This window comes from Gouania willdenowi, chromosome 11 (assembly GCF_900634775.1).
Source record: "Gouania willdenowi chromosome 11, fGouWil2.1, whole genome shotgun sequence".
Taxonomy (NCBI): Eukaryota; Metazoa; Chordata; class Actinopteri; order Blenniiformes; family Gobiesocidae; genus Gouania; species Gouania willdenowi.
In genome coordinates this window covers 13266516-13293478 of record NC_041054.1, presented here as the reverse complement: position 1 = coordinate 13293478, position 26963 = coordinate 13266516, and the positions used below count along the sequence as shown (strand labels likewise).

The 26963-nt window shown below is 37.6% G+C and overlaps 1 protein-coding gene across 5 annotated transcripts; it reads right to left on the bottom strand.

Moving 5' to 3' along the window:
- Nucleotides 1-1266: 1266 nt before the first annotated feature.
- Nucleotides 1267-25747, bottom strand: yrk (Yes-related kinase). Of its 5 annotated transcripts, none has more exons than XM_028460568.1 (13): nt 25625-25747; nt 17413-17495; nt 14755-15021; nt 14460-14562; nt 13194-13292; nt 12914-13017; nt 12671-12820; nt 10166-10330; nt 7702-7881; nt 5740-5816; nt 5504-5657; nt 5193-5324; nt 1267-2340 (listed from the first exon to the last, which is right to left on the bottom strand). In XM_028460568.1, the coding sequence occupies exons 3-13, from the start codon at nt 14996-14998 to the stop codon at nt 2132-2134; spliced, it is 1617 nt and encodes a 538-aa protein (XP_028316369.1). In that variant the 5' UTR covers nt 14999-15021; nt 17413-17495; nt 25625-25747; the 3' UTR covers nt 1267-2131. The 5 variants fall into 5 exon arrangements, with proteins under 5 accessions (XP_028316369.1, XP_028316370.1, XP_028316372.1 ...); XM_028460569.1 differs by having other exon boundaries at nt 17413-17456; nt 25625-25735; XM_028460571.1 differs by lacking the exon at nt 25625-25747 and adding an exon at nt 22860-22948 and having other exon boundaries at nt 17413-17456.
- Nucleotides 25748-26963: the final 1216 nt, after the last annotated feature.

Sequence of the window (26963 nt, the reverse complement as noted above, 5' to 3'; positions counted from 1 at the left end):
TAAATGTGTTTTGCACTTCTCAGCCACAGAAGTAATGTAATCCAGTTATTATTGTTGGTGAAGCTAATGGCTAATTTTAATATACATTTATTAATTTTATATACATCTAAGTGAAACAAAAATTACACACACACACACACACACACACACACACACACACAAACATTAAACTTAATAAAAATGAATATTTTTTCTCTATATACTATAGTAACTTAGCCTGCATAGCATGAATACATTAACAACAATAATCCTAAATATTATCACTCAAATGTATACATTTTATTTTTTTTAAATGACACAATGTGAAAACATTAAATATATTATTAAAAGCTAATGTTAAGTTTATAGTCGAAGTGTTTTGTATATCTCAACATTCCAGCTTCCAGGCTAATATAAGTTTGATTTTTAATTAGTTATTAAAGTACATTATACGGATTTATATATATATATATATACTGTATGTATATAATGTATGTTCTATATGCCAAGGAGGAGGAGAAGGGACAGAGAGAATTACTAGATAAAATGCTGAGAACAAACATCTAGATCTTTTTTGTTTTTTTCAAATTAAATTGCTATTTCTGTTGATTTACTTCCTTTACACGTCTGTTATTAAATGATTAATTGATTCAAAAGAAACATTTCCTCTGACAAATCTCTGTTTTGAACAAATAGCACAGTGACTCCAACTTTGCTTATACTGTATGACAAGGTTGTGTACGTGTTCGTCTTCAGTTTTTGAGGGTTTCCTCCCACAGTATCCACTATCAATGCAGCCCCCCTTGGTATAAGAAATGCACCCAAGCATGGGGAGAACATGCAAAATCCATCATAATATCACAAGCTCTTCATGGGAATTAAAACACAGGCCTTTTTGGTGAATACGCTAACAAACAAAGGATGAATTGATTATGTATGACAAATAATGTTAAAGCAAAAAGAAAGCTTTTGACATTAAGATTGTATAAATAATTATTTTCTAGATACTGTATATTCTTTAAATCTATCAATGGAGAAACCTGGTTTGTTGGTTGATTGATTGGTAATGTATAAGTGAGTTTAGCGAGTATTTTGTAAAATTCACAAAAAAGAAGAACATTCGTTTTAAAACACTTATTACAGCTAAAGGCAGGCATCTGAAACCCATTATGTCTACAAAAAAAGGAAAACTAGTCCATAATATACATGTGTCGTCATCACTATGGATGGGTACACATATATCACTGCACATAATAAAACGTAAACATATGATTGGGACAGGTTTCGTAATGTGTAAAAGGTATATGATCTTTATTACAATAACATGATAGGAGTGTCTCAACGTGATGGTTACCTTCTTCTCAAGGACATTTATTCAAACAAAATACTTCTTATTTGGGTGTTAGATTTTGCACTCCCTCCCAAATGACAAAAAAAGAAAAAAAAATTGCACACATGGTAAATAGATTTTTAAGCTTCTGTTGTAGCTGAGTTAAATTAAAACAAATGAGAATTTTTTTTCTGTTTTTTAAACTGTCATCATAATGGACAAGAAGACACGCGCCTTGCTGTTCCTCAACTTTTAAACGTAGTATTTCAGGCCACCTAATGTAAAACTGGCACATTTAAGGCACACGTTGATGGAAAGACAGAAATCCTCTCCGCGAGACAGCCATATAATCATTATCATATTGACAAAGCTGAGACGAGCACTCTGGTTATTGTGTCAGTACAGATACAGTTAGCACGCAGGGCCACAAGGTCATCTGGTAGCTTTCATAGATCACTCTAAAGGGTCTCTGATGACCTTTCTTATGTCAACACTCAGCTGGGGAATCAGTCAGCGAGCTTCTCTCAGATTCAGAGAATCAACGTGTCTTATAGCTGAACCGATCATGTAAAAACTTGACTTCCCTCTACCAGAGCACGTCTACGTAATTTCTCAGGTCTGTGTTGTCATGGTTACAGAGTAAAGCAACCTTACTGTGAGGCCTGGCCAAAGAAGCGCCAACACTTTCTATAACCAAGAATAGAAAAAAAAAAAAAACCTTATGTAGATTAATGTGTGTGTATGTATGTATCATGTTTCACTGTGCAAGGCAGTTGCTTTCTGTCCATTTGGTGCTCCTTTGTTTATTGCAGGCCTGTGTGGTCACAGGTTTTCTCCGGGTTGGTACTGTGGCTCTGTGGCAGTGAAGTAATCTTCCAGGAAAGACTGCAGATACTCAAAGGTGTGCCTCTCATCAGCCTCCCGCCTCCAGCACTGCAGCATCAGTTCATGGAGAGAGGCAGGGCAGCCCGGGGCGCAGGGCATCCGGTAGCCCCGCTCCACCTGCTCCAACACCTCGCGGTTATTCATGCCTAATCAGAGAAAGAAAAGGGTCAACTCAACATAACTCATATACCAAAATATGCCAGGAAAAAACACAAGTGATGAGAATAATAATTGCAAATAATGAGCAGCATTAAATCACTAAATGCCTTGAAACGAGGGATGTTTTATAGTAGCTTTTTTCTGATATCCAACGTGTCAATTTTGTCCAACACTTAATTTCTAATATTAAACAATACAACACATAGAAAGACCCCCTTCCTCCCTGAACTAATTTTAAGTCACATTTTATATCTCTATGAATTAAAAAAAAAAAACGCACATTAAGCCTGCTTTGAATGTGATGCACCACAGGATGTATTTTAAAAAATAAACATCATCTGTGCAAAATAAGAAAACCAATTCAACTTCAGTAATAGAAAAAAGTGCCATATTTTCTTTTTTTACATGTTTCACGTTATCGGTTTTTGAATATGGGCGAAAAAACCAATACAAATACAGAATTATATTACATTTTATACCTAATATCAGCTGATAACATCATCCTTCTCTACTTGAAACAAAATTAAGAAGGAATATTTTACAGTGATGCACCAAAAATGGCCAAAAAGTGCATTTTCAGCACATTTATCACCAAAACAACCCGACCGAAACAGGATGCTGATGACACCAGCAGCAGAATTTTAAAGTTTATTCTGAGGCTGACTGGGAGCCAGTGTAAGACTTTAAAACTTAAATCCATCTATCAGCAGCCCAGTCAGTTATAAGCCTGGACATTATTATTAATGTATAAATATGTGGGGTCAAGTTAAACATTTTATTTTGTATTTTATTCTATATTGTGCATTGTAGGAATGTCAATGCTAAATAAATATTTTCATATAATTTTAATTGATATATTCTTTGAAGCAATATATCAATTTATGCATTTGTATTGCCTTGATTTTATTGAGCTTTTTACACAATCAAAGTAATAAATGCAGTAATTGGATTAATAATTAGGGCCAGAGCACAACGGTGCGTAGGACCCTATTGCAATGCATCTCGTTTTTTTTTATTATTATTATTATTATTATTATTATTATTATTATTATTATTAATATTATTATTCTTACAAAAAAGTGATCGCATTTTTGAGAGCCTTAACACGTTCAAACACTCATGAAAATTTGAACGCATATTAGGACGGGTGAAAAATATGATATTTTGGGGGAAATGCACATGTGAATAGCAAAGTGACTCAATAACATCCCCTTGAAAATTATTTTTGCTCTCAGCTGGCACTGATGACATCATCACTGTGGAACTTCTGTAACATTCTGACATGTTGCAGAAGCAACATCATCATCACAGACAGACAGATTCATAGAGATACGTCTTGCGTCCAACACTGCACTGTTAAAGTACTTCACACATTCATATTTTTATTTTAAACATACATGCTTATTTGGTTGTGTTATTAAACAATCTTGACAATAAAGTAGAAATTTTATGGATTGAAATATTCCTATTAGCAGCTTGTTCACTTGGATGATGTGCTACGCTTACGGAAGTTATTAAAAGTATGTATAGCTAATAGATGCTAACTGATTATAGCAGCTTTCATTTGTATGCCAAAAAAAGTAGTTATTTGTGTTACCTAACCGTCATTTACTTATTGTTAAATGGAAATCATAGACATTATATTTGCACAGAACACTGCAAGAAAGTTTATGAAATAATCGTTGAAAATGGTCAGCTACGTCTCAACACTTTAAAATTTCTGCCACACCCCGACATGCAACACACCTCAACGCGCGCTACGTCCCGACATGCGTGTGTTCATTGCTGCTTGCAGCTTTCATTTCTTTGTGTGTTTCAGTTTTCAGCCTTGGTTTTCTCGCGTCCAGTTTTGGCCAAGAATTTTCCTTTCAGTGCATTTCTTATATTTTATCTCTAAAATAACATGTACAGTATTCACTGGGTTTTATGTTCGGAGTGTTGAAATGTTAAAACATGTTTGTATAGTTAATTACGTGCACAAATAAAACCTTATAAAAGGCCTGAACAGGAGATAGGCCTGGCCATCCACGCGGTTTCTATTCAAATATTAATTCATGTTTGTACATTTATTTTTTTTGAACACATTAATCCATGTGAGTGTATATTGTTAAATGTTACTGTTAAGTCAAAATTGCTTTTCTCGTCCGTCCAAATATGCATCGCCTGCTTCTTGCTCGCCATCAACCTCCGTCTTCAGAGGGATGGTCGCGGGAGAAAAATTCTAATTTCTATTGAGCTAACGTGACTAAAGGAACTATTGGCTCGATTGTCAATCACTTTGTCAGGGTGCGTTAATCGAGCTACAGATAGTCCAATTTCAGTCAAGCTAACCTGTTTACATGATTAAAAAAAAATCCAGTTACTATCAGACTAACCCACTGACTAAAACTAACAACTGACTTTTAATCTGTAACGTGTCTGATCTAAAGGAGTGGTATATCACGTTTAGTCATTGTCATTTTTTTTACCCTAATATTGGATTAATAAAGAAAAATTTGTGAACCCTGAGCCGGGCAGTAAAACAAAGTGTATGATTCACACAGCGGAGAGTCAGGGGAAAGAAGCAGTTACCCCTCCTTCATTTGTTTGTACAGCACTGCTGAGCACGCTATCAAAGCAGTGAAGTCCCCTGTTGATTTGTTTTGTGACCAACGGAGCACTAAGAGGCGTGTTCTGACTGAGTAAAGCCACCAGTGAGTCCACACACACACTAAGACGTTATAAAGCACCTCCTCAGATACATGCGGAAGAAAAAGTTGTACAGAAAATGAGCTTTTGCATATAAGGACATCTTTTAAATCTGAGATAACACATTGGACAAGGAGGTATCTTCCAGTACCTGGGTAGGGCACCCTTCCCTTGGTGATGAGTTCTGTTAGTAGGATGCCAAAGCTCCACACATCTGACTTGATTGTAAAGCGTCCAAACAGCGCAGCCTCCGGAGCCGTCCACTTGATTGGGAACTTTGCCCCTGAAACCATGGCAACACAGTAAAGATGCATAATGGCATAATAGGGATGAGGTATGTATAGAGATGTAGTCACGGCTGCTGAGGGAGAGCGCCTTCATAGTTGCATTGTCTCAGCGGTGCCCTGCTCCCCCCGGTCCCGCCCACAGCCCCACACTTATCATCACGCGCTGCTGCTATACCTTGTCGGGCTGTGTACTCGTTGTCTTCAATGAGCCTGGCCAGGCCAAAGTCAGCGATCTTGCACACCAGATTGTCTCCAACGAGAATGTTTGCAGCTCGCAGGTCACGATGGATGTAGTTCATCCTCTCAATGTATGCCATTCCAGCTGCTATCTGCTCTCCCACAGGGATGAAAGGTGCTCAGAGTTTGAGACACTCGTCTGTCACTGCATGTTTGCATCACTTTGTATCCCACCTGTGCAGCCATGTCCACCAGCTGAGGCAGCTTCAGACTCTGCCCCTCTCCATCTTTGAGGAACTCCAACAGACTTCCTGGAAATAAATAATAAATAAACTAATCTCTCACATACAGGGTGTCTCTACATTAACATGTTAGAGAATATTGAGGGGCAGATTCACTAAGATCTCAAATAAAGGGTGGTAAACCAGTTGCTTTCCTCATCTGCTGCGCGAAATTCACAAAGATTGCAGCAATGATTAGTGAACGTGCAGAACTGGTGCAGACCGCCCTTATTTAAATGAGCGTTTTGTACATGTTGTGTTGAACATGGAAGGTGAATATGAGTGTGCAGAAGCAAAAATACCAATGTGAAGCAGCAGAATTGGAGGTGTTAGTATAGGAAATGAATAAAAAAAATGGATTAATAACAGCAGATAGATAGATATTCTTTACTCATCCTGCAGTGGAGAAATGTGCGTGGATGTGACTGTGAGTGATGGATGGGTGCGTGCCTGCGGCTGATTCCGTGCGTGTGTGTGACACAGTGATCCGCGGAAGAGAGATGGATGTACGTCCAACTATTTTTTTTGCTCTCTCTCTCTCTCTCTCTCTCTCACACACACACACACACACACACACACACACACACACACACACACAACTGGAGCCTATTTTTTCATCTCCATTGTGTTTTCTGTGATGATCTCTGTGTGTGTGTTTGCACCTGCTTTCAGTTGTACTATTTTCTGGTACTAAAACTATCACCGCAAACAGTTCCATTTGTTTGCATTTCCTCCTCCCATATTTTTGCTCCCCCTGGGAGATCCGCCTACTATGCTAGTCATAGGGAATTTGAATGAGGGCGCAGCAGCAGCACACTCCTGATTCCCTGGGCTTTATACTACTTATTAGCGTGTGGAGTGATGTTTGCACACATTTTAATAGCACTAAAACTTTAGTGAATCTGCCCGTGAGTGTACATCTGCTATTTTATTCAGTTTCAGGTGTTTCCACACTGTTCTGTTTGCACAGTGTAATTTAACCATTTCATTTATCCATCTGTATATGTTTCAGGTCATTTGTGTCTCTAAATCAATTACAGTGATTCTACTTATTAGAATGTTGAAGTTGCACTCATTTGCTAGTTTTCCATGGTGTAGTAGAAGACGTTTGTGCTGATGGAGGAAAGCAGTAGTGGAGCAGAGATTTTAAAAGTGAGGGGGTTCTAAAGGTTAGGGCAACTGTCGACTCCCAATTTAGTTTATTAAATGAATTTACTAAAACCATGATAAAGCTGTTATTAAGTCAGTGATACTCAACATGTGGCTCTTTATGTCTTGATTTTGATTATTATTCCCTTTTGAACCCCTTTTTACCTTTTTCTTTGGCCATTTTGCAATTTTCTTTGTCCCAATTTTGCCCCTTTTCCAAAAGATTGGACATTTGACATTTAGCTTCCTTTTGCCAACAAATGTCCCTTTTTCCTATTTTTTGTAAATTTTTAAAAGTTCTTTGTGCCACTTTTATTTAATTTTTGTCGATTCTTTAACCATTTTTTGCCACTTTTCATCCAAATAAGCTACCTTTTGCCCAAAAAATAACACTTATTTACTTTTTTCCCTCTTTTTGTTCCACATTTTTGCCCTTTTTTAATATTGTTTGCCACATTTGAGCTAGGAATGTTGGGAAAGCAGCAGATTTAAAGTGATACATGCTTACGGTCCTGATCCATGTGCAGATGCAGCCAGGTGGGAATAACTTTCACTTACACTTACTTAAATTGAAAACATCAACTACTGGATAAGCTGAGTTAATTCAAAGCCTAATTTAAGAAGACGAGAACATGTTTCTAAAATTGAAAAATTAATCAATATGTGGCATGAATGCTTACTTAGGCAGGAAATTCACCTTTGGATAACTGAATCTTTGACCTTTGATTATAGATTCACTCCCTGTTTGTCCGTTTTATTGAGATACCTTGGCTCATGAACTCCGTGATGATGTAAATAGGCTCTTCAGACACCACGGCGTAAAGCTGCACCAGCTTGTCATGACGGAGTCTCTTCATGATCTGAGCCTCCTCCAGAAAGGCCTCGGGGGACATGGTTCCTGGCTTCAGAGTCTTCACTGCTACCTTGGTGGTTCCGTTCCACATGCCTGGCATACAGACAAGCAGGCGTTAATACAGGGCCTGGACACAAAGACCGACTACACCAGGATGTCTGTCATACTGAAGCAGCTATACCTGCACATAGTGTACTGTTTAGACAATATATGAGGGCACACAATCGCCCACTCATGCATATCTATCTATATTCTATATGGGAAAAAATGTGATGCAAAATAAGTAACAGGCTGTACAAGTGCAGGTCACATTCGTTGTGCATGCATGTGATTGTTAATTATGTGAACATGCACAACATGAAGAGTGAATAACTGATCTATGTGACAGAGGCTGGTGCAGAGCCGAGAATTCTGGGAGAGACTCCACTGTTGGAAGACAGTTGGTCAGTGAAAAAGAGACTGTATGATAGACTTTGATGTTGAGCACCACATGAGTGTGAGCTATGGTGGCCCTGAAGTGCAGAGCACGAATGCGTGAGAGAGAGAACACTTAAAAAAGAAGACGCAAACACAAGAGACAAAACAGGAACGAGAGAAAGAAAACACAAACAGAAAAGACAAAACACAAACACAAAAAAGAAAACACAAACACAATAACAAAAAAGAAAACTAACACACAGAAAAGAAAACGCAAACACAAAAGACAAAACACGAATGTAAAAAGAAAACATCGACACATAAGAAAGAAAGCACACACACAAAAAAGAAAACGCAAACAAAAGACAAAACAGGAACGAGAGAAAGAAAACACAAACAGAAAAGACAAAACACAAACACAAAAAAGAAAACACAAACACAATAACAAAAAAGAAAACTAACACAGAAAAGAAAACACAAACACAAAAGACAAAACACGAATGTAAAAAAGAAAACACCGACACATAAGAAAGAAAGCACACACACAAAAAAGAAAACACAAAGACAAAACACGAACGTGAAAAAGAAAATGCAAAGACAAAAAAGAAAACACTAACACAAAAGACAAAACACAAACGTAAAAAAGAAAACACCGACATATAAGAAAGAAAGCACACACAAAAAAGAAAACACAAAGACAAAACAAACGCAAAAAAGAAAACACACACACAAAAACGAAAATGCAAAAACAAAAATGTGAAAACAAAACAGAAACTAGAAGAGGTGGGTACGGGGGGGGGGTTGATATGTGACATCTCTGATTGGACAAGGCCACTGTCTGTTCCACTACCAGGAAATATTAGTAATTACCTCGTCTGTACAGTTCAGCTTCAGTGTACGCATACTAACTGAAACTTTGTCATTAGTCCAAACCATATCCAGGATCACTTCGTATGTATCCTAAATGCAAATATTCTTGATAGCAGCAGCTACATTTGGTTTATCAGCAACATTATTTTTTTTTTAAAAAGTCAAATGGCGCCATCGTCTAATTTCTTCTGATTCAATAGCTGAACGACAGCTGCCTTATTCAATCAGCGATGTGTCATGTGACCCCAGTTTCTTTTTTGGTTTGTGTTTTGCCTTTTGTGTTCTTTTATCTTGTGTGTGTTCTTTCTTTTACATTCGTGCATTGTACTTCAGGGCCACCATAGTAAGCTACAGGGTGCAGTGGACACTATATATGACATGATTACACTGACAAGTGTCCTTCTGAGCCAGAGGGGGTGTCGTAGTGTTCACTCTCACCCAACCACACGTCCCCGAAGCAGCCCTGTCCCAGCTTCTTCTGCTTGCACAGCGTATCCCTCGATACCTCCCAGGCATCCCACCCAAGACCCATTGTGAGTGGAATGGAGTTAGGACAGGGCATTGTCAGGTAATAACACAGCGCATCGTTAGAGCCTGAGAGGAGGAGGATGAGGAGGAGGATGAGGAAGGTGACGAAGGGGTGGAGGAGGGGGTGAGTGAGGAAGGGTGCAGATGAGAGGTGGAACAGGGGAGAAACATAGGTAGGGGGTGACAGGGAGGTGATGTAAGATGGTGAACATACACATGCAATCAAGAGGAGGTGAGAGGAACAACTCAGCACATCTGGATGCACAAAATAATAAAGGGATTTACTTCCCAGCTGCCTTTATAGCGATCCGTCACATTCACTTAAATTATTTTACCCATCTCTAAAAATAAAAGGCAGTGACATCTGACAAGTGTATTCACCTTGTGTGATTTGACAGCTGTTGCTGTTCAAAGCAATGAAAGACAAAGCAATCAAATGGCTTTTCAGGCTTTGTAGGTTCATTGATGTTCTCCACTGCAGTTTTTTGTGTGACTTCTAATTCAGATGTGCTTTTGCTGTTACACCCCCCCTCCTCCACCATTACAGCCCCACCAGGCCTACCCATCCAGACTTCTCCAAACTGGCCATTTCCCAGTTTCTTAATCAGCTGAAGAGATTCTCGTGGAATCTCCCACATATCCTTGGTCTTCACCGATAAGTCGGCCAGCTTAGGCATGCCCCGTTTACAGCTGCCAATCAAACGGCAGCACAGTCCTGCGGCTCTCTCTGAGAGCGAGAGGAAAAGGGGAAAGAAGGAGAGATACCAACAGAAGGCAAAGGAAGGAAACAGGAGAAGAAGACAAACAGTGCAAACACGGAGATGAAGAAAGAACAACAATGGTTGCCTTTGTGCTGCTGACACTGAAGTGCAAGCAGCAAAAACAGTCATGAACATTGAGCTAAAAACACACACCAGGTAAGAGCACTGACAAAAGCTGCAAACCCTCAGGTAGTTAGAACAGAATGGGTGCTATGTTGGTGTCGCCCAGTAGGGGACAGGTTTACACTGACAGTAGCAGAAAAGAGAGAGAAACAGAAACTCTGAAGCAGGGTTAAAGATTCACTTACAGTCAGGGCCGAAGGATCATCCTGATTAATTTAAAAGAATAAATGCTATTTATCCACAGTTTGAAGAAGATAATAACATTACCAATACATTTCTTCAAGTTTTTTTTCAGTATGGCATCAGATGGAGAGAAACCATATTCTTAAATTAATTTTGTCAAATAAATATGTGGTTTAAAAACATATGTATCAACAAGAAATTCTGAATAAATTAAAATACAAAGGCTAGGGTTTAGAACAGTGGTGTAAAATATGTGACCCGCGGGCCAGAACTGCTCCGCCAGAGGGTCCAATCCAGCCCGCCGCTTTAATTTATCAAATATGAGGAGAAGGTACAACACAACGAACTGAAGTTTCATATTTGACCACAGGGTGCGCTCTGTTTAAGTGCTACAAAACAATGTTTTTATTGTAAATAACATTCTGCTGATGATCTTTTTTGTCTGATTACATAAGTGAAATAGAATTTGTCAGTTTTAATGTGCATGTCTAAATAAACTAAGACATAGTATTGTTGAAACTGCAGTTATTTTATTAGAATTTTAGTTGCCTTTTATAATAAGATGCGTTGTTAAAGGATAAATTCATATCATGTCAGTATCTTAATGCCTCAAGACTACATTGCACTAAAAATAAGACAAAAATGTATGTAGAGTTCTATCTATTTCTGGCCGTATGTGGTAAAAATTAGGTTAAATTATTTTGACACCTCTGGTTTAGAATGTGTGAGATGATGTGTTTTTTTTCCCAAACAATATATGATATATAATACATAAAACACATGATGTTCTGTAGTTTAAAAAATAATAATATATACATATACCAGTGACGTGCCATGACCACTAGGGTTGGGTAGGCAGTGCGTCGCAAATCGAGACCACCAATGACAATTCCATATATTTCTGCTGGCAAGTGTTAATTAAATTCAACTCAACTTTATTTGTATAGCGCAATTTACACCAAAGTCATCTCAATGCACTCATCAAAATCCAAAATTCATAATAAGAAAGAAAAAATCCAACACGATCCACATGAACAAGTATTTCACCATCTAACAAAATCAACATCATAAAACATCATTAAAGAAACATAAACAATTATTTAATATAGCCTTCATACTCTCCCAACAAGATATATCTCATGACACGGCAGTGCATCCATTGTTTGCGTTAGAAACACAGAAACACAGAGAAAATAACAACAACAACAACTCAGAACAGCCTCAGTGAGACGCATCCACAAAGCCAATCCTTCAATTCATTGTAGAAAAGTACGAACAATTTTCTGACCTTACCTTTGCTGAAGGTCTGGTAACTCAGGTGTTGGTCTCCCATCTTTTAAAAGCTGTCGTTTTTCCTCAAAAGAAAGTTTCTTTATCGTCTCTAGCGCTGTCATCCTGCCTGTAGCGTTATCCCGCCCACTAGCTAGAGAACGTAGCAGCTGCCACGCTTTATCAATTCACTAACGCACTCTGAAGGTACGTATAGCATTTAGCATAGTGTGGTTACGTCCAAAGGCAGCGTAGAGAGCTGCCTTTTTACACAAATGGTTTTCATCTTGGGGGACTGACTGCACATACGCAAACACATAAAAACACGCTATGGAAACAGAAGCAGAGCAGCAATGTGCTTTTGAGAGGGGGTGTGGCCTCCTCCTGCCTTACAGCGGAGTGAGACTGTGCAGCGTCTCTGCCGTACCAGAAAATAGCAATGTTTAGTCATTTGGGCTATGAAAGGCACAAAATGCTGACACTTTCAAACCTATAGGTACTGTAGGCTATCGGAAATGGAAAAATAAATAATTTATATTTATATTATAATTAAAACAAATAATCAAACTATCAATTCACCCTTGGGTAGGCACTGCCTACCTCGCCTACCCTGACTGCACATCACTGATATATACTGTATATATACGATAGATCTAAAATGATAAGATACAGACAATCTACTGAAGTAAATGTTTCTACATATGAGGTAGACTAATTGCTGAGTGTGTTACCTGAGTAGTGCTCCACCAGCTGCTGCACAGTGTCAAACTGAGATCTTGTGGTGATGTAGTATCCACCATTGTCTAATTTACGGATCTTATAATGTTTGACGTGGTCTCCCTTGTTGTCATCCCAGTCGCGAATAGACAGAGAGTAAGCACCTGTAGAGAAAGGAGAGGCAGAGGGAACAGTCAGATAAAAACATAAAGCGACTCACGCTCTTTGACTTTTTCTGAGTGTTTTGCTCGACTCGCCTTTGGTGGTTTCACTCTCTCGTATGAGGAAGGTTCCCCTCTGGTTGCCATGGCCAAGTAGCTGTCTCTCTGCATCTTTCCTCCCCATCTTTCCAAAATACCACCTGTCACCATGACAACACCACGCGGGTCACCGCCGCAACAGCACACCTCACTTGACTTCTGCCTTCACACTACATGTCCATCATTGTTAAATCTGAGAATCTAACCTGTCACTGATCGCCCAATGTGTGTGTGTGTGTGTGTGTGTGTGTATGTGTGTGTATGCATGTGTACTCACTCCTCAGCTTGTATGGAGTCAACAGGAGCAACATAGTTGGAGGGAATGTAACCTGAGTTGCCGGTGTCCAGAGAGCGAGCTTCCCACCAGTCGCCCTCTCTGCAAATATTGGCAGAATCAACAAGATGACTGATAGAATAACAGTACACATATTTAACACACAAACACACACACACACAATATGTAACAGACACACACACACACACACACACATTATGACACAGACTCACACATTTATACAGTAAGATATTGTTTTAGTCATATTTACAAGTACAAACATGAAACTAGTTCTCTGGCGTTTGAATGCATTTAATAAAAATGCTTCATTACATGACACCAGGGTTCACCAACACAGTGCCCAATGCAATTTACTTGCCAGGCTTCAAACTTACAATAGTAAATACAAACGACGGATGTAGTCAGTGTCTTAGTAGAGTTAAATGATGAAAAGTTTTTATTCTAATATCAGATTTAACCATCTTCAAATGTTTATTTTCACTTAAACATTGTGACAAATGTGTTCAAGTATCATGGATAGGTTTTTGTTGCAGATTATGGTGCAGATTTGGTGTTAAGATTTTGTTTAGTTTTTTTTTTTAAATCTTACATATTTGTTGAATTGTCGAAACATGTTTAGCTAAAAGTAGTTAGTGCCTAGTAAAATAAGAACATGATGATTTCCAATGAAGTGCTCATTTGAAAATGAAACAATTGCAGAAATTAGGATGAATAAAGTAAAGTATTTCCAACCCTTTGCAGTCAATGTTAGTCTGATTAAAGTAAAACAGTGAAATCTTAGTATTTTAAGTGTATATCAAACTGCCAGCCCTTTGGATTAATCAGTGACTTTGATGTAGCTCGCACTTTCATAAAGGTTGGTGACCCATGCATTACAGTGTGGATTAAAAAACTAATTTAGAATAATACAATAAATTCCAACTCAGCCATTACACATATTATATCAAAATAAATAAATAAAGACGGAACAAACTTTGTGTAAGTATATTACATAGTCAAACGGTGTAATGACGCTTTTATTCACTTTTATTTGATGGCATTCATAATATTATTAAATATCTGTCATTATTATATGTTGTACAAAAAATAGACCCAGTAAGAAAAAGTACAAATAATTGTTCTCAGTGTTATGGTTTGTTCGTCATATTTACCATTCCTTAAAAAAGTAATACTTTAGTTTAGTTTATTTTTTATCAATAATCCCAGAATGTTTGTATACAGTAAAGTCTGATATCTCGCTTTACTCACATGTTGTTGATGATTTGAAATTTTTCTCCTTTCTGGAACGTGAGGTCATCCTCAGTGCGAGCGTCGTAGTCATATAAGGCTACAAACAGGGTGACTCCACCACCTGCAAACAATCACTTTGTGTTACAAACGACACTAAAACTAAAATTACGCACAGGTTTTTCAAATTGGAGCCACGAAAGGTTTTAACCATTGAATCTTTTTTTATCAATAAGAATTTGCTCTTCTTTAAAACAGATTCACTATGGTTCTCTTTCTCTCTCACACACACACACTCACACACACAGAATCCTACTTGTGATGCCCCCTGGCCTCTGGTGCATGTTGGTGTTAGGGAATATTGCACTGGACGAGAAGCCCTTGTTAAAATCCGGGATGGTCTGAGTGGGGTCAGGACAGTAACGGCCCAGGGACATGGCCGTGGACAACCCTCCATCTGTGTTGCTAGGAGACAGATCAGCAACGTCTGCTGCGGCTGTTGTCGATATCTCTGCTACGCATTTGGCAGACTTTTTATGCTTGCAACAGACACACCCCATAATAACCAGCACAGAGACCACGTCTGAGGAAGAGAAAGAAACACCTTCAAAGTCAGATTGATACTTGATAGCAGTGTGATGCACAGGGCTTTAACTTACAAAGCACCATGAGTACTTGTTGATCTCATATTAAAACTGTGATAAACTAAACACTGCTCTTGTATTAGCAATGGTTGCACTTGTATGCAATACAATGTCTTTTATTTTGTCTATAAAAACCACTTTGTTGACAAAAAGACCAATGAAACAAAATTTTTTGATGAAATATTATATGTGAAGAAGTTAAACATACCCTGATGATAAATAAAAAAAAATGGCAGGTCATTTTATAGTTAACTGATTCAACATCACTGGGAGAAGAAGCTTGAGTTTAAAGCCATAGTTGCATATTAATCGTCAATGGCAGGAGGGGTGTCAAACTCACTTTAGTTCACGGGCCACATATGACTCAGTTTGATCTCAATTATGATTAAAAAGAGTAACACGTCAACCCTGTTGTGCTCTAGCTTGCAATTATGTATGTATATGTACCTTACAATATCCTAAATGTTAAGTAAAATGCCAAAAGTCCTTGAATTTGCGATCAATTTTCTAAACCATTTTAATGTAAATTTTATTGGAAAACGAAGAGTTCTCCAAAACACTTACAAAGCCTGCCAATGATTTTCAAAAGTTTAATCAAATTTATGAAATTGAAAGGACTGAGAAGTCAGTTGGTGCAAACCTCCGGCATGTTCCGAATATCCTCTTTGCCATATACTGGCAGTAATCTGGATCAGTGATTCTGATCATGGTACCATGATCATTCACACTTTAAAGGCTTGGAAGACATTACTATCCACATTAATAACCATAAAGTAGGTCCAAATGTATGGGCAGCCCATTTGTTTTACAGAAAGATCACAAAAAAGTGGACATTCCTGATCAGATCCGGATGAAACTCAATGTGATTGAGGAACCAAACACACCTACCTGAATCAAATATCAAAAACAATGGTGAATTACAATCTGAGATATGAAGTTTTTTTAAATTTCACCAACTAGTACAGTGCCCGTCGGAAGTATGTATTCACGTGGGAGCTTAACTAGAGTCAATTATGGCCAAATGAGTATGTGTTTGAAGGTTGGATGTACTGTACAAAGAGGTGTACATACTCTGTACTCTGTAGTGTTATGAAGGGGTTTATTATTAATTACAGCGTGTGTGATTTCCCTGGTTTAATTCTATGGGACGTTAACATGATAAATGTGTTTGTTGTTTTTTTTACTCGTTTTTATATTTTTTGGTTTGGTGTATTTTTCTGTAATGTATGTTTTTTGTGCATTTCTGTTGTTATTTTGTGTATTTTTTGTATAAATATTTAGTTTTGTGTATTTTGAGTCATTTTCATATTTTTATTGTATTTTTCTGTAATTTATGTTTTTTGGAGTCGTGTATTTTTTTTTTATCTTTCAGTTGTCTTTTTGTGCATTTTTGGTATAATTGTTTTTGATTGCTAGCAAAGTGCCCGTCGAAAGGATGTATTCATATAGTGGGAGCTTAAGTAGAGTTGTCAATTATGGCCAAATGAGTATGTGTTTGAAGGTCGGATGTACAAAGAGGTGTACATACTCTGTACTCTGTGCTATAAAGGTGTATCTTTGTGGGTGCAAAGTAAAATAGTGTGTGTGATTTCCATGGTTTAATTCTATGAGACATGAACATGATAAATGTGTTTGTTGTTGTTGTTTTTTTTACTCACTTTCATAATTTTTCGTTTGGTGTATTTTTCTGTGATGTATGTTTTTTGGATGTCATTATGTGTATTTTTGTATCTTTCTGTTGTGTTTTTGTATAATTATAGTTTTTTGTTGCCATTGGAGTGTGATTCTGTTGTCATTTTGTGTATTTTTTGTATAAATATTTAGTTTTGTGTATTGAGTCATTGTTGTGTTTTTGTTGTTCGGCCTATTTTTCCAATGATGGGAAATATTGATTTTTTTTTTTGTTTTAGAAACTGATCCAGAATCAGTATATTGACCTGGATATCCTCCAAAATTTAATAGAATCTTCTATGGCATAAGATCTATCTTTGGTTATAAATTCATCAAAATGTGTTAAGCACTTTAGCAGTAGTCTGCTAACAGACAGACAAACAAACAGATAAACAGAGTATTTTGTACATCTATGTGTATCATCAACTGTTGGAGTCTAGAATCCATTTAAGTGCTTATATTATAGAAACGGCATTATAGCAACTTGCAGAAAGTGAAAGCAGCACTCATCATTTACAGTGTGGAGGAGAAACTACAGAAACCCGAAAAGAGAGAAGTTACAAACTTTAACTGTGAAAATAATGTCACTTCCCTCAAGCAGGAGGAGGAAGAGGAAAGGGTGGAGGAAGGACGCGATGGAGAAGTTAACTTTTTCTCACCTGATGTCTTCCTCTGTCAGATCATCTGTCAATCAACATCGCCACTGGAAGGAGACACAAGGAAGGGAGGTGAGTGGCACGGGCTGGAATGGGCGGCAGAGAGGAGAACGTGAGAGGAAGACTCGACAGCGATAAAGTGTGAATAAAGTGATGCATTGACACATGTACAAGCAGCTGCTTGAAATAAAGAAAAGCAGAGAGAGGCGTGCGTGGTTAGCCACTTCCCTTATTTGAGTCTCAGTTTCAAGAGTCTTTCAGGTGGTCATTGTCTATATGGGAACATGTTCAATGTATCAGTGACTGGGTTGTAGCAAATATAAAGCAAGCTGTGTTTTAGCTTCTCTAAAATGAAATAAAGATTAGACAAAAATAGCTTCAAGACTAAACGTTGTTGTGTAAAAGATTTTATATTAGTTTAACAGGATGTCTATCAATACATTTTCTTTTTTAACAGTAAAATATAAAGTTGTCCAATGTTTAGCTAATTTATTGACTATTTTAATAAAAGTTTTCAACATACTATATATAAGTTTAACAGGATGTATCTCAATACATTTTCTCTTTTAACAGTAAAATATAAAGTTGTCCAATGTTTTGCCAATCTTAAGACTATTCTATTAAAAGTTTTCACAGTTAATCTATCGTCCCAACCAACTGGTCCTTTAGTTTTATCACCGCTTGCTACAGATTTCCAGTTTATTACAGAGCCAGTCCCAGTCTGATTGAGCAGTGTTTCTCAAATGGGGGTACGTGTACCCCTAGGGATACACAAAGGCACGACAGGGGGTACTCTTGAGCGAAGAGTAGAAAATTGACAAATAAAAGCATTACAAATATGGGGATTTCACACACACGAAAAATCCCTATCAGGCTGACCATCATAAAAGTTACAGGAAGCCAGCTTTGGTAGAGTTTCCTGTCCACCCTTCTGATGGCTAACTCTCTTTCCTGGAAACTGAGGAAAGGACACACAAGGACACACACACAAACACACACGCCCGCTACAGTAGGACAAACACACCCGACACAAATGTTTTCCTCTCTGTCGGGCTTCAGTCACTGCCTCACGCCAACATCCACCTTTCACATGCTCTCCATCCAAATAAGCTGCTGTGCTCTGTCTGTCTTCTGAGGTCACGTGCACACACATGCACTCACATGCACACACTCATACCTCACACATAAGCTGCGAGGATTCCCTTTATTAGGTCGTCCTTATGTGTTCATGCATGAAACAGCATCAAATGTACCAGAATACTGCAGTTTGCTTTTTTGGTAAAATCATATTTAAAAAGTAAAGGGGACAAAGCAAAAATAGAAATTAGAAAGTGGACCAAAACTCATATCTCAATATTTTTTCTCTAAATGGCGATATACAATATATTTTTAACTCAATAAAATCATACCAGAAAATCATTTCTGGATGAGATTTACTGATGAAAAATGCCACACAGGAACAATATGTGCCACTTTTGGCTTAGTCTCTTATAAAGGGACAGCACGTGTGAGTGAGTTCTGTAGTGTGGCTTGTTTAGATGAAGGTCTAGGTTAGGATGCACTCAGAAATCAATCCATCTAACTGTGCTTTTCATGCTGTTCTGAGAGGTAGTGAAGCAGCGACTCCTACAACAAGTATTTTAATACAAAATAAGCTATAAAATGTATATATCTCAGAAATATGGAAAAATTGTAAAGAAGGACACTTTTTGAATAAATTAAATACCTGTATTATGTGATACGTACTGCGATTGTATGAATCAAAACAAGTAAAAAAAAATAAAAAATAGGTATATCTCGATATAGGCGATATTGTCATTTTAGAAACTCGTTATATCTTAAATCTCAATATATTGCCCAGCTCTAATAGAAAGTAATAGCTCTATGAGATTTTAGAGTAAAACCTCCCTGTTGCAACGATGCAAGAACATATTTCAGATTAATTCAGCATAATTGGATGTTTTTACTTTCATTTTATTCTTGGAGAATGCAACTGTCTTTGAAATGTGCCTCGTGCTCGTGCAACAGCATTCACCCAAACATCAGCTTTTTCTTTCTCCCCTAAAGCCTCCTGTTGCTGTGTCGAAACTAAACTTCTTTTCACTGACTGGCTGCTGTGTGTCACCGTACATTTTGATAGCAGCTGGTAAATACAGACAAGAAATAATTAGAGGGCTGTGAACAGAAACGGCTTCCTCTGGCGAGGAGAGGGCGCTGACGACTTTTGATACAAGCGAGATAAGCAGGGGCTACAGCCGTGCATGTTGCTTTTTCTTTTCTTTTCAGCATAGTTTGACAAGACAAAAATACATTTCTTTAGGTGTCAAACTCTTGTCTGATCTTCAGGTGTTGAACAAACATGTTTCTACGGTTGTTGGAAGGCAGACTTGTGCACAACAAAAGTACAGCAAGACATCATAGTTATCATATTTCCAATGAAGACAACAACAGTGCTAGTTTATATAAACACCTGTAGTGGGAAATTGTTGTGTCCGTTGTGAGTTAGATACACACACACACATGCAAGCACACACTCCTCTGAATATAAATCAGCCAATAACTTGAATGTACTGTATCTTCTACCTTTATGGAGAAAATGCTTAGTCTACATGTCAAGGTTTTGAATATTAAAACATTTCCAGTGACAGACAATAGTGCACATGTTTCGACTGTGAACATTTTCATTCTAAATAGATACATTTAAAAGGTTTTGAACTCATCTTTGTTCCTTATCCGGTAACAAACTATCAGGAACAGGAATGCTGAGAGGCTTTGGCTTTGAATGTACGTATTTTATACAAAGAATTCTATTTCTATTGTCTATTCTTCGTCTTGTTTGTGTCTATTGAATAGACTCATTTTGACTTTGATGAATTACAGGAAATAATGAGCTAAATTGCTCTTTCAAAGACCGAAAAAGAAAGAAAAAGTATTTTTTCTAAAATGCTCTGAATCAAAAGTTCATTAGGAAAAAAAAAACTAAATCCTATAACGGTGTCATCCTGCTCCAGGTAAACCTAAATGAGCAACACAAAGATGCAAAGAGAACCTTTACTCAACACCAGACAAAGATGAAAAAAATAGACTCAAGGCTGAATGATCGCTCTCGATTCAAGGAGTTCTCCGAGTTCAACCATCACAGCATGATGACGCTGCCACCATGCTTTTCTATGTGAATATCAACCGAGAGCAGTGTTTCTCAAATGGGGGTATGCGATGGCACTACAGGGGGTACTTGAGAGGGAGAGAGTGGAAAATTAACAAATGAAAGCATTAAAAATATGGGGTTTTATAATGTTTATTTTTAGTTAAAAAATTATTATTATAATAATGATGATAGAAAAATATTTTGAATATTAACTGAAATTACAAGGGATGTCATTTCAGTTAATATTCAACTAATTACTATAGAAATAGTAATTAGTGATGCACTAAAACATTATCCACCAAAAATGTTTGGCCCAAAAGTTGTTTTCAGCTCTTGGTCAAAACATTTTTATTCACCGAAACAGGATGTTTCAAACACCGCGGTCAGCGTGTGTGAGTCTGGATGATTGATATATTCTTTAAAGCATTAATATGAATTGATACAATTGCTATGCTTTGATTTTAGTGAGGTTAGTACACATTTACACACATTTACACCATAAATGCAATGATACTAATAATTTATTTCTGTGTTTAGGTTTTTGATTTTTGACCAAGAATTCTCATTTCGGTGCATCCCTAGAATTAATTCTATTTAGAAGACACTAAATACTGTTTCATTCCACTTATTTACAAAATAAGATTCTTTAAAATATGTGTTAACACTCATTCAGTCCATCATTATGATCTACAGTTGTTTTTTATAGAATTCTGAGCAAAGATGTTGTCAGATAAAGGAGGTACTTGCATTCAGAAACAAAGTTTGAGAACCCCTGACCTAGAGGTAGACCTCAGAAAGCAACCTTATTTTGAAGAGAAACCTGTGAAATACAAAGTGCAAAAACTTTATTATTAACTAAATTATATTTAAATTATTCTCTGTCCCCAACTTTTTCCACAGTTTTCCAAAGGATATCATTCAAGTTCATATCTGACTTCAAAAACAGAAGTTTATTTATTCTTCAATAACAGTCTAGACATTATTCAAAATGTTCAAAGAAGTAAAAGTTCATTTTTTTTCCATTATAATTTAGACTTTAAAGCATGATGGTTATCTTTTGTTTTATATATACTTACAAATAAAACCATACTCAAGAGGTATTAAACAAAATATCAACGCAAAGCTTAAAGTCCATGTAAAGCAGAAATCAATTTGTGTTATGAGTTTGTCACACCATGGAAACATGTGTCATTGACCACTGAGCCAAATTTAAATGATGAAAAAAATAAATCGCTAAGTATATAAAATTAGGTCTCAAAATCATGGAAAAACAAGCACTTCTCTCTGCTCTGAGACACTGGGGGCGTGTCATTTAGAGGCGCTGGAACCACGCCCACGCGCGGGAAGGGTGCAGCCTCAGTGTACTGTGTCTATGGGAGAGAGCAGTGTGAAAGTGGCTCCAGCGTCGATAGTGCTTCTCCCTTTGGTTTTCCAAAAGTGCTCGGATCAGGCCAAACGAGATATCAGCGGAAAGATATGCTCAGCCCGAGTCCGAATATGTGCATCCCTCCTGGGTATATTCAAAGCTGTGTCCGCTAGAGGCAAAAAACGTGTTCATTTCATGGAAAATGTGGCACCGGTGGACGCGTTTTATTCCCCTGAGTCAATTATGTGGTTTGTTTTCGGCGAGGCCGCAGAAGTTTGCTGTGCTTCAGCAGCAGAGTCGGGTTTATGCTAATGGTGCCTCCGTGACGTAACGCGGCTATGATTTCTGACCCGCCCACTAAATCCTGAACACAGAAATTTGAAAGGCAGTTTTTAAAGCCTAGCTCCACAATTAAACTATAAATGATTGAATGGCTTTTTACATGTTTTAAGGAACACATTTATGACATATTTAATGTGTTTAGAAGAAAATGGCTGAATTTGCTTTACACAATCTTTAAGAATTCGGTAATAAGGAAGTCACGAAATTAGGAAATACCAGAACTTTCTTTGCAAAACACTAAAACAGTTTCACATTCATTCACTTTGAACACTGTAAGGAAGAAAATAAGCTTGGATCCCAAAGCCTCTTATTACAAAAGCACAATAACATTGCCCTCCATCACCGCCCTCACTCACACAAACATGCAGATAAAAGTGACACACCTTTTCCTTGTGAGTGGACAGCAGATAAGCTGTACGCTCACAGGGGAACACACACACACACACACACACACACACAGTGCATGAGACTTCAGACTCTCTCCACCTTTCTCATCAATAAATTCAACTAAATTATCTATACACACTTGTACCATAGCTGTTATAGTATGAAATTTGAAGTCATATTTTAACCGTCCTCCACCTCCTGTCTTACCTCAGCTCTCTCCTTTCTCCGTCACATTCCTCAGCAGGAAACTCCACAGGATGCGGAGTGTGAGGGGGACAGGAATTATAGGACAATGGAGAGCAAGCTGTCACCAAGCGTGTGCACGATAGACCACAGAAAGAGGGGGGGGGCAATGGAAAAGTAAGGTGGGATATCCTGTTTCCAAATGATGTCACCACCACATCCTTGAGATACTGAAAAGCTGCTTGGGATCGGATAATGTACTTAAATATTATTTCACTGGTGTTATAAATACTTTGATGTAGTTTCTTCAGCAGCAGATTCATTCAAATCAATGTTCAAATCAAATCAAATGTTCACGTCTCATCTACACAGGGATGATGACACCCTGGGGGTGTCGGGGGAGTTAACTCCAGTAAATATCCAGTAGTCCCAGTCCCAGCTGCTCCTTGGGAACATCCACTTCTATCCTCCAACTGAAACAACTGGTCAACGCCCCCTTCCTTCCTGCCTTGCCCGAAGGCTAAAGACAGGAAGTGACCTCGTAAAGAAACAGGAAGTGATGAAGTCCGGCCTTGGACAGGTTTTTTCAGTCCCCCTCCACCCCCTTTAACCCGCCAAATTCCAGGACAACTCCTACACTCTTCATTTCTTAGTTTTCACGTGAAGCATGGATTGCAGACGCTGGAGGTGTGACTGTGCGGAGTGAAGGAATAAACACGTGCATCAATCAAACAACGTCAAAGCCTCGGGAACGCCTCAGATAGTCGGAGATGGAGAGGAAACAGGCAGCCTGGCCTTTTCCTCATGGAGGTTTCCTGCAGGTCTGCTGCTAGATAAATCACAGTCTCTGAGCTCCAAAACTAGACAGAAATATCTGTTTAACTCTGTTCCTTTCAAGAGTTACTCCTCAACAGTTGATTCACATAACGTGGTACAGAAAATAGCTTTTATCAAGATGTATAAAACTTTCGAGAACTTTTGCAAAGGACAAGTATTAGAGCGAACAGATACGTATCCATCATCAGTGTTGGGAGTAACCAGTTATTTTTGTAATATATTACTGTAATATATTCCATTTTGAAGTAAATCAGTAATGTAACTCATTACAAAAGTGAAAAGTGATCAAATATAGTGCATATTTGCTTTGTTTTCTCACTGTTTGTAATTATTTGAGGAAAAAAAAGACGATAATTATAGTTAAATATAACTTATAGGGAACAAAAAAGAACTTTCTGCTCCTGAATCAGCAGAAGTATTTGAAACAAAACTTAGACCGACGTTATTCACACACTATCAGTTTGATATTATTAGTGTTCTGGACCAAAAGTAACTCAAAGTAGTGTAACTCAGTTGCATTTTTTTAAAAAAACAGTAATGTTATAATACAAATATATTACATTTTTATCCCAGTAACTAGTAAAACAAATATATTACAAGTTTAGAGTAACTTACCCAGCACTGTTCATCATCTAAATACACTCATACCTACACACAATTACTAGTGTGTTCCAAAGAATGTCGCACAAATCTAGAGACTAAATAAATCAAAAAGAGCTGAGTATCCATTCAGATTCCCCAAATTTGATTCCCAATTCAATTCTGTTCTCGAGCACTTTCAGCACTAATTTTGCTTATATGTTGAAGAGATTCTCAGAGAACTAATGATGTAGTTATGAAAATCTTTATGGAACAATCTGAGCAAGAATTTAAAAGAATGTAAAGCAAATATAAGATGTAAACATCTAATTAAAACAAGTTTATTATTCAAATATAATGAACTCCTCTAAAGTACCATAATGTTGTGTTGTTGTTGATGTTGTTTACCCTCTTTGCTTGTATGTTTTTGTTCTATAGTGTTGTTTTCTTTTTTCTTTTTTTTTCCTGTTTCTTACGACAGAAAAATGTGACATGAACGCGTGGCTTTGCTTATTTTCTAATCATCGTAGACATTGTAATTGTTTGTTGTTGTATTCTCATGCTGATTATGAGTAGAAAGGGGAAGATTACAGAAGATTATTCTTCTTTCTGCTCCTTTTCATTCAGAAGTTTGTAAACTTTTATGTTATTAAAGTGATTTTTTTTTTCCTTTTTAATGAATGGAATAAATAAAAATACAAATACAAAAAAAATGTAAATAGTAGAAAGTAAGTTTTAATATTTACCTTATTAATTGAGCAAACAGCACTGCGTTACACACGAGGAAAAGAGTTATTAAATACCGTAATCGATTTAAACCAATTGATCGATTTGGTTTTACCCAGGCCTATGGTGTCAAATATTGTATTATGTCATTTCTCTGCTTCTGATCAGCCTTGTGGGTTATAAGAAAACCTCTGATCATTTCATTATTACAAAATAAACAGAGGGATTATTAAACGTGCCACAGTTGTGGAAGTGGGTATGGTTACATTATTTACTTTCACAGGCAACTGTCTCAACTTCCTATTATCTACAAGCTCTCCAATGTTACCCAACGCTCACACAAAGTGAAAATAAGAAGAAACCATTAGTTTTAAAAGTTTTAAAACACACACACACACACACACACACACACACACACACACACACACACACACACACACACAGAAAAGTCTGCTGGATGGACTGATGGGTTTGGTTTCAATGTGACGTGAATAAACTAAAGTGTAAAAAAAAAAAAAAAAGTGTAAAGTGAAAAAGTTACTTTCTTTTTTTGTCACCTGTTCCATGAAATGAAAACGTGTTTCTATTCCAACACTCAGAGAGAACCACAGGTAAAGGTTTTGCTCACAGACACACAGGAGTCTTACCTGTCCAGGGTTAGCTGGGTTTGGCCCTCAGGGGACAGAGGGAGAGGGAGGTCAGCGGCTCTCGGCTTCACGGGCGCATGTAGAAGAAGTGCGCGCAGCCGTCACTGTGAGCGCGCATTTGACATTTACAGCTGAGTCCAGCCCTGAGGAAGCGCGCGTCCGACAGAGAGAGAGAGAGAGAGAGAGAGAGAGAGAGAGAGAGAGAGAGAGAGAGACATCCACAAACTCCTCTACCTGCTCAGGGAAGTCCAGTCCCTACAGTCCCATTACATTTATGTATATATATAGGTAGTCTGCCCATACATGTATGAATATATACATATGTAGGTGTTTGTGTACATGTACTGTGTGTGTGTGTATATATATATGTGTGTGTGTGTGTGTGTGTGTGTGTGTGTGTGTGTGTGTGTGTGTGTGTATAACCGGGCACATATGTGTGTGTATATCAATATATGTAACATTCTGTAGGAAACCTCGACCTTTACAACATTTATAACTTAATTGTAAGTTGTGTCATATATATATATATATATATATATATATATATATATATATATATATATATATATATATATATATATATATATATAGTGAAAGCCTATTTTATTATTTCTTTTAATCTTATTGTTTTGCACAAATTTTATAACATTTAATCTTTTCGTGTGTACATGATTACAATGTAAACCTTTTTTTCTTTCTTTTTTTTTTTTTTTCTGCACATGCTGTCAAAGGTCAACACTACAAGAAGTGCAATCTTTTTTAGACAGCAATGCATTTTTTTAAATTTTGTTTTTGTTATTGCAATTAAATAAATTGCATTATTTTATTGCATAATTGTAACCATCACCAGCCCTCCCTAAGGAAGGGTAAGAAACACTTTATTAAAGGGAGAATATAAAAAGAGAGGGCAGTGTTACACCTAGGTGAGGGGGTGGGGGGAGGTGGAGGGGGAAGAGAGCAGGGAGGAGCGATTCAAGGTAGAGAAATGGAAGGGTGGGGAAGAGTTGATTACTGTAAAGTGAGATGTTAAGTTGTAGGCATGAGGCTTAACTATAATGGTGGTGGCTGTGGGAAGGGGGAAGGAGTGAGTAGTAATACCTGAAATAGGTATTTGGGATCAACGTGTCTAAAGTTAAGCCCACTACAAGTTTTATCCCACAGTCCAAGGCATGCTAGTGCATCGTAGACTGATGTATGTGCAAGAAACTGCCACTGTAAACCCAAGCGCTGCCCCGGACTCGAGGACGCAGCCAGAATAGCAGAAAAAGTGGGGGCCAGGGAGCCCAGGCAACCCCCCCCCCGGCCGAGCAGCCCCCCAGACGCCCCCAAGACACCAAGC

What these genes read in the sequence shown, in the direction of transcription:
- yrk (XM_028460568.1), bottom strand. Translation starts at nt 14,998, where the DNA reads ATGGGGTGTGTCTGTTGCAAGCATAAAAAGTCTGCCAAATGCGTAGCA. An exon ending in AGAGAGTGAAACCACCAAAG is followed by an intron (nt 12,821 to 12,913) that starts GCGAGTCGAGCA and finishes CTTTCTCTACAG; the next exon opens with GTGCTTACTCTCTGTCTATT. An exon ending in GCTGGTGGAGCACTACTCAG is followed by an intron (nt 10,331 to 12,670) that starts GTAACACACTCA and finishes TCTCGCTCTCAG; the next exon opens with AGAGAGCCGCAGGACTGTGC.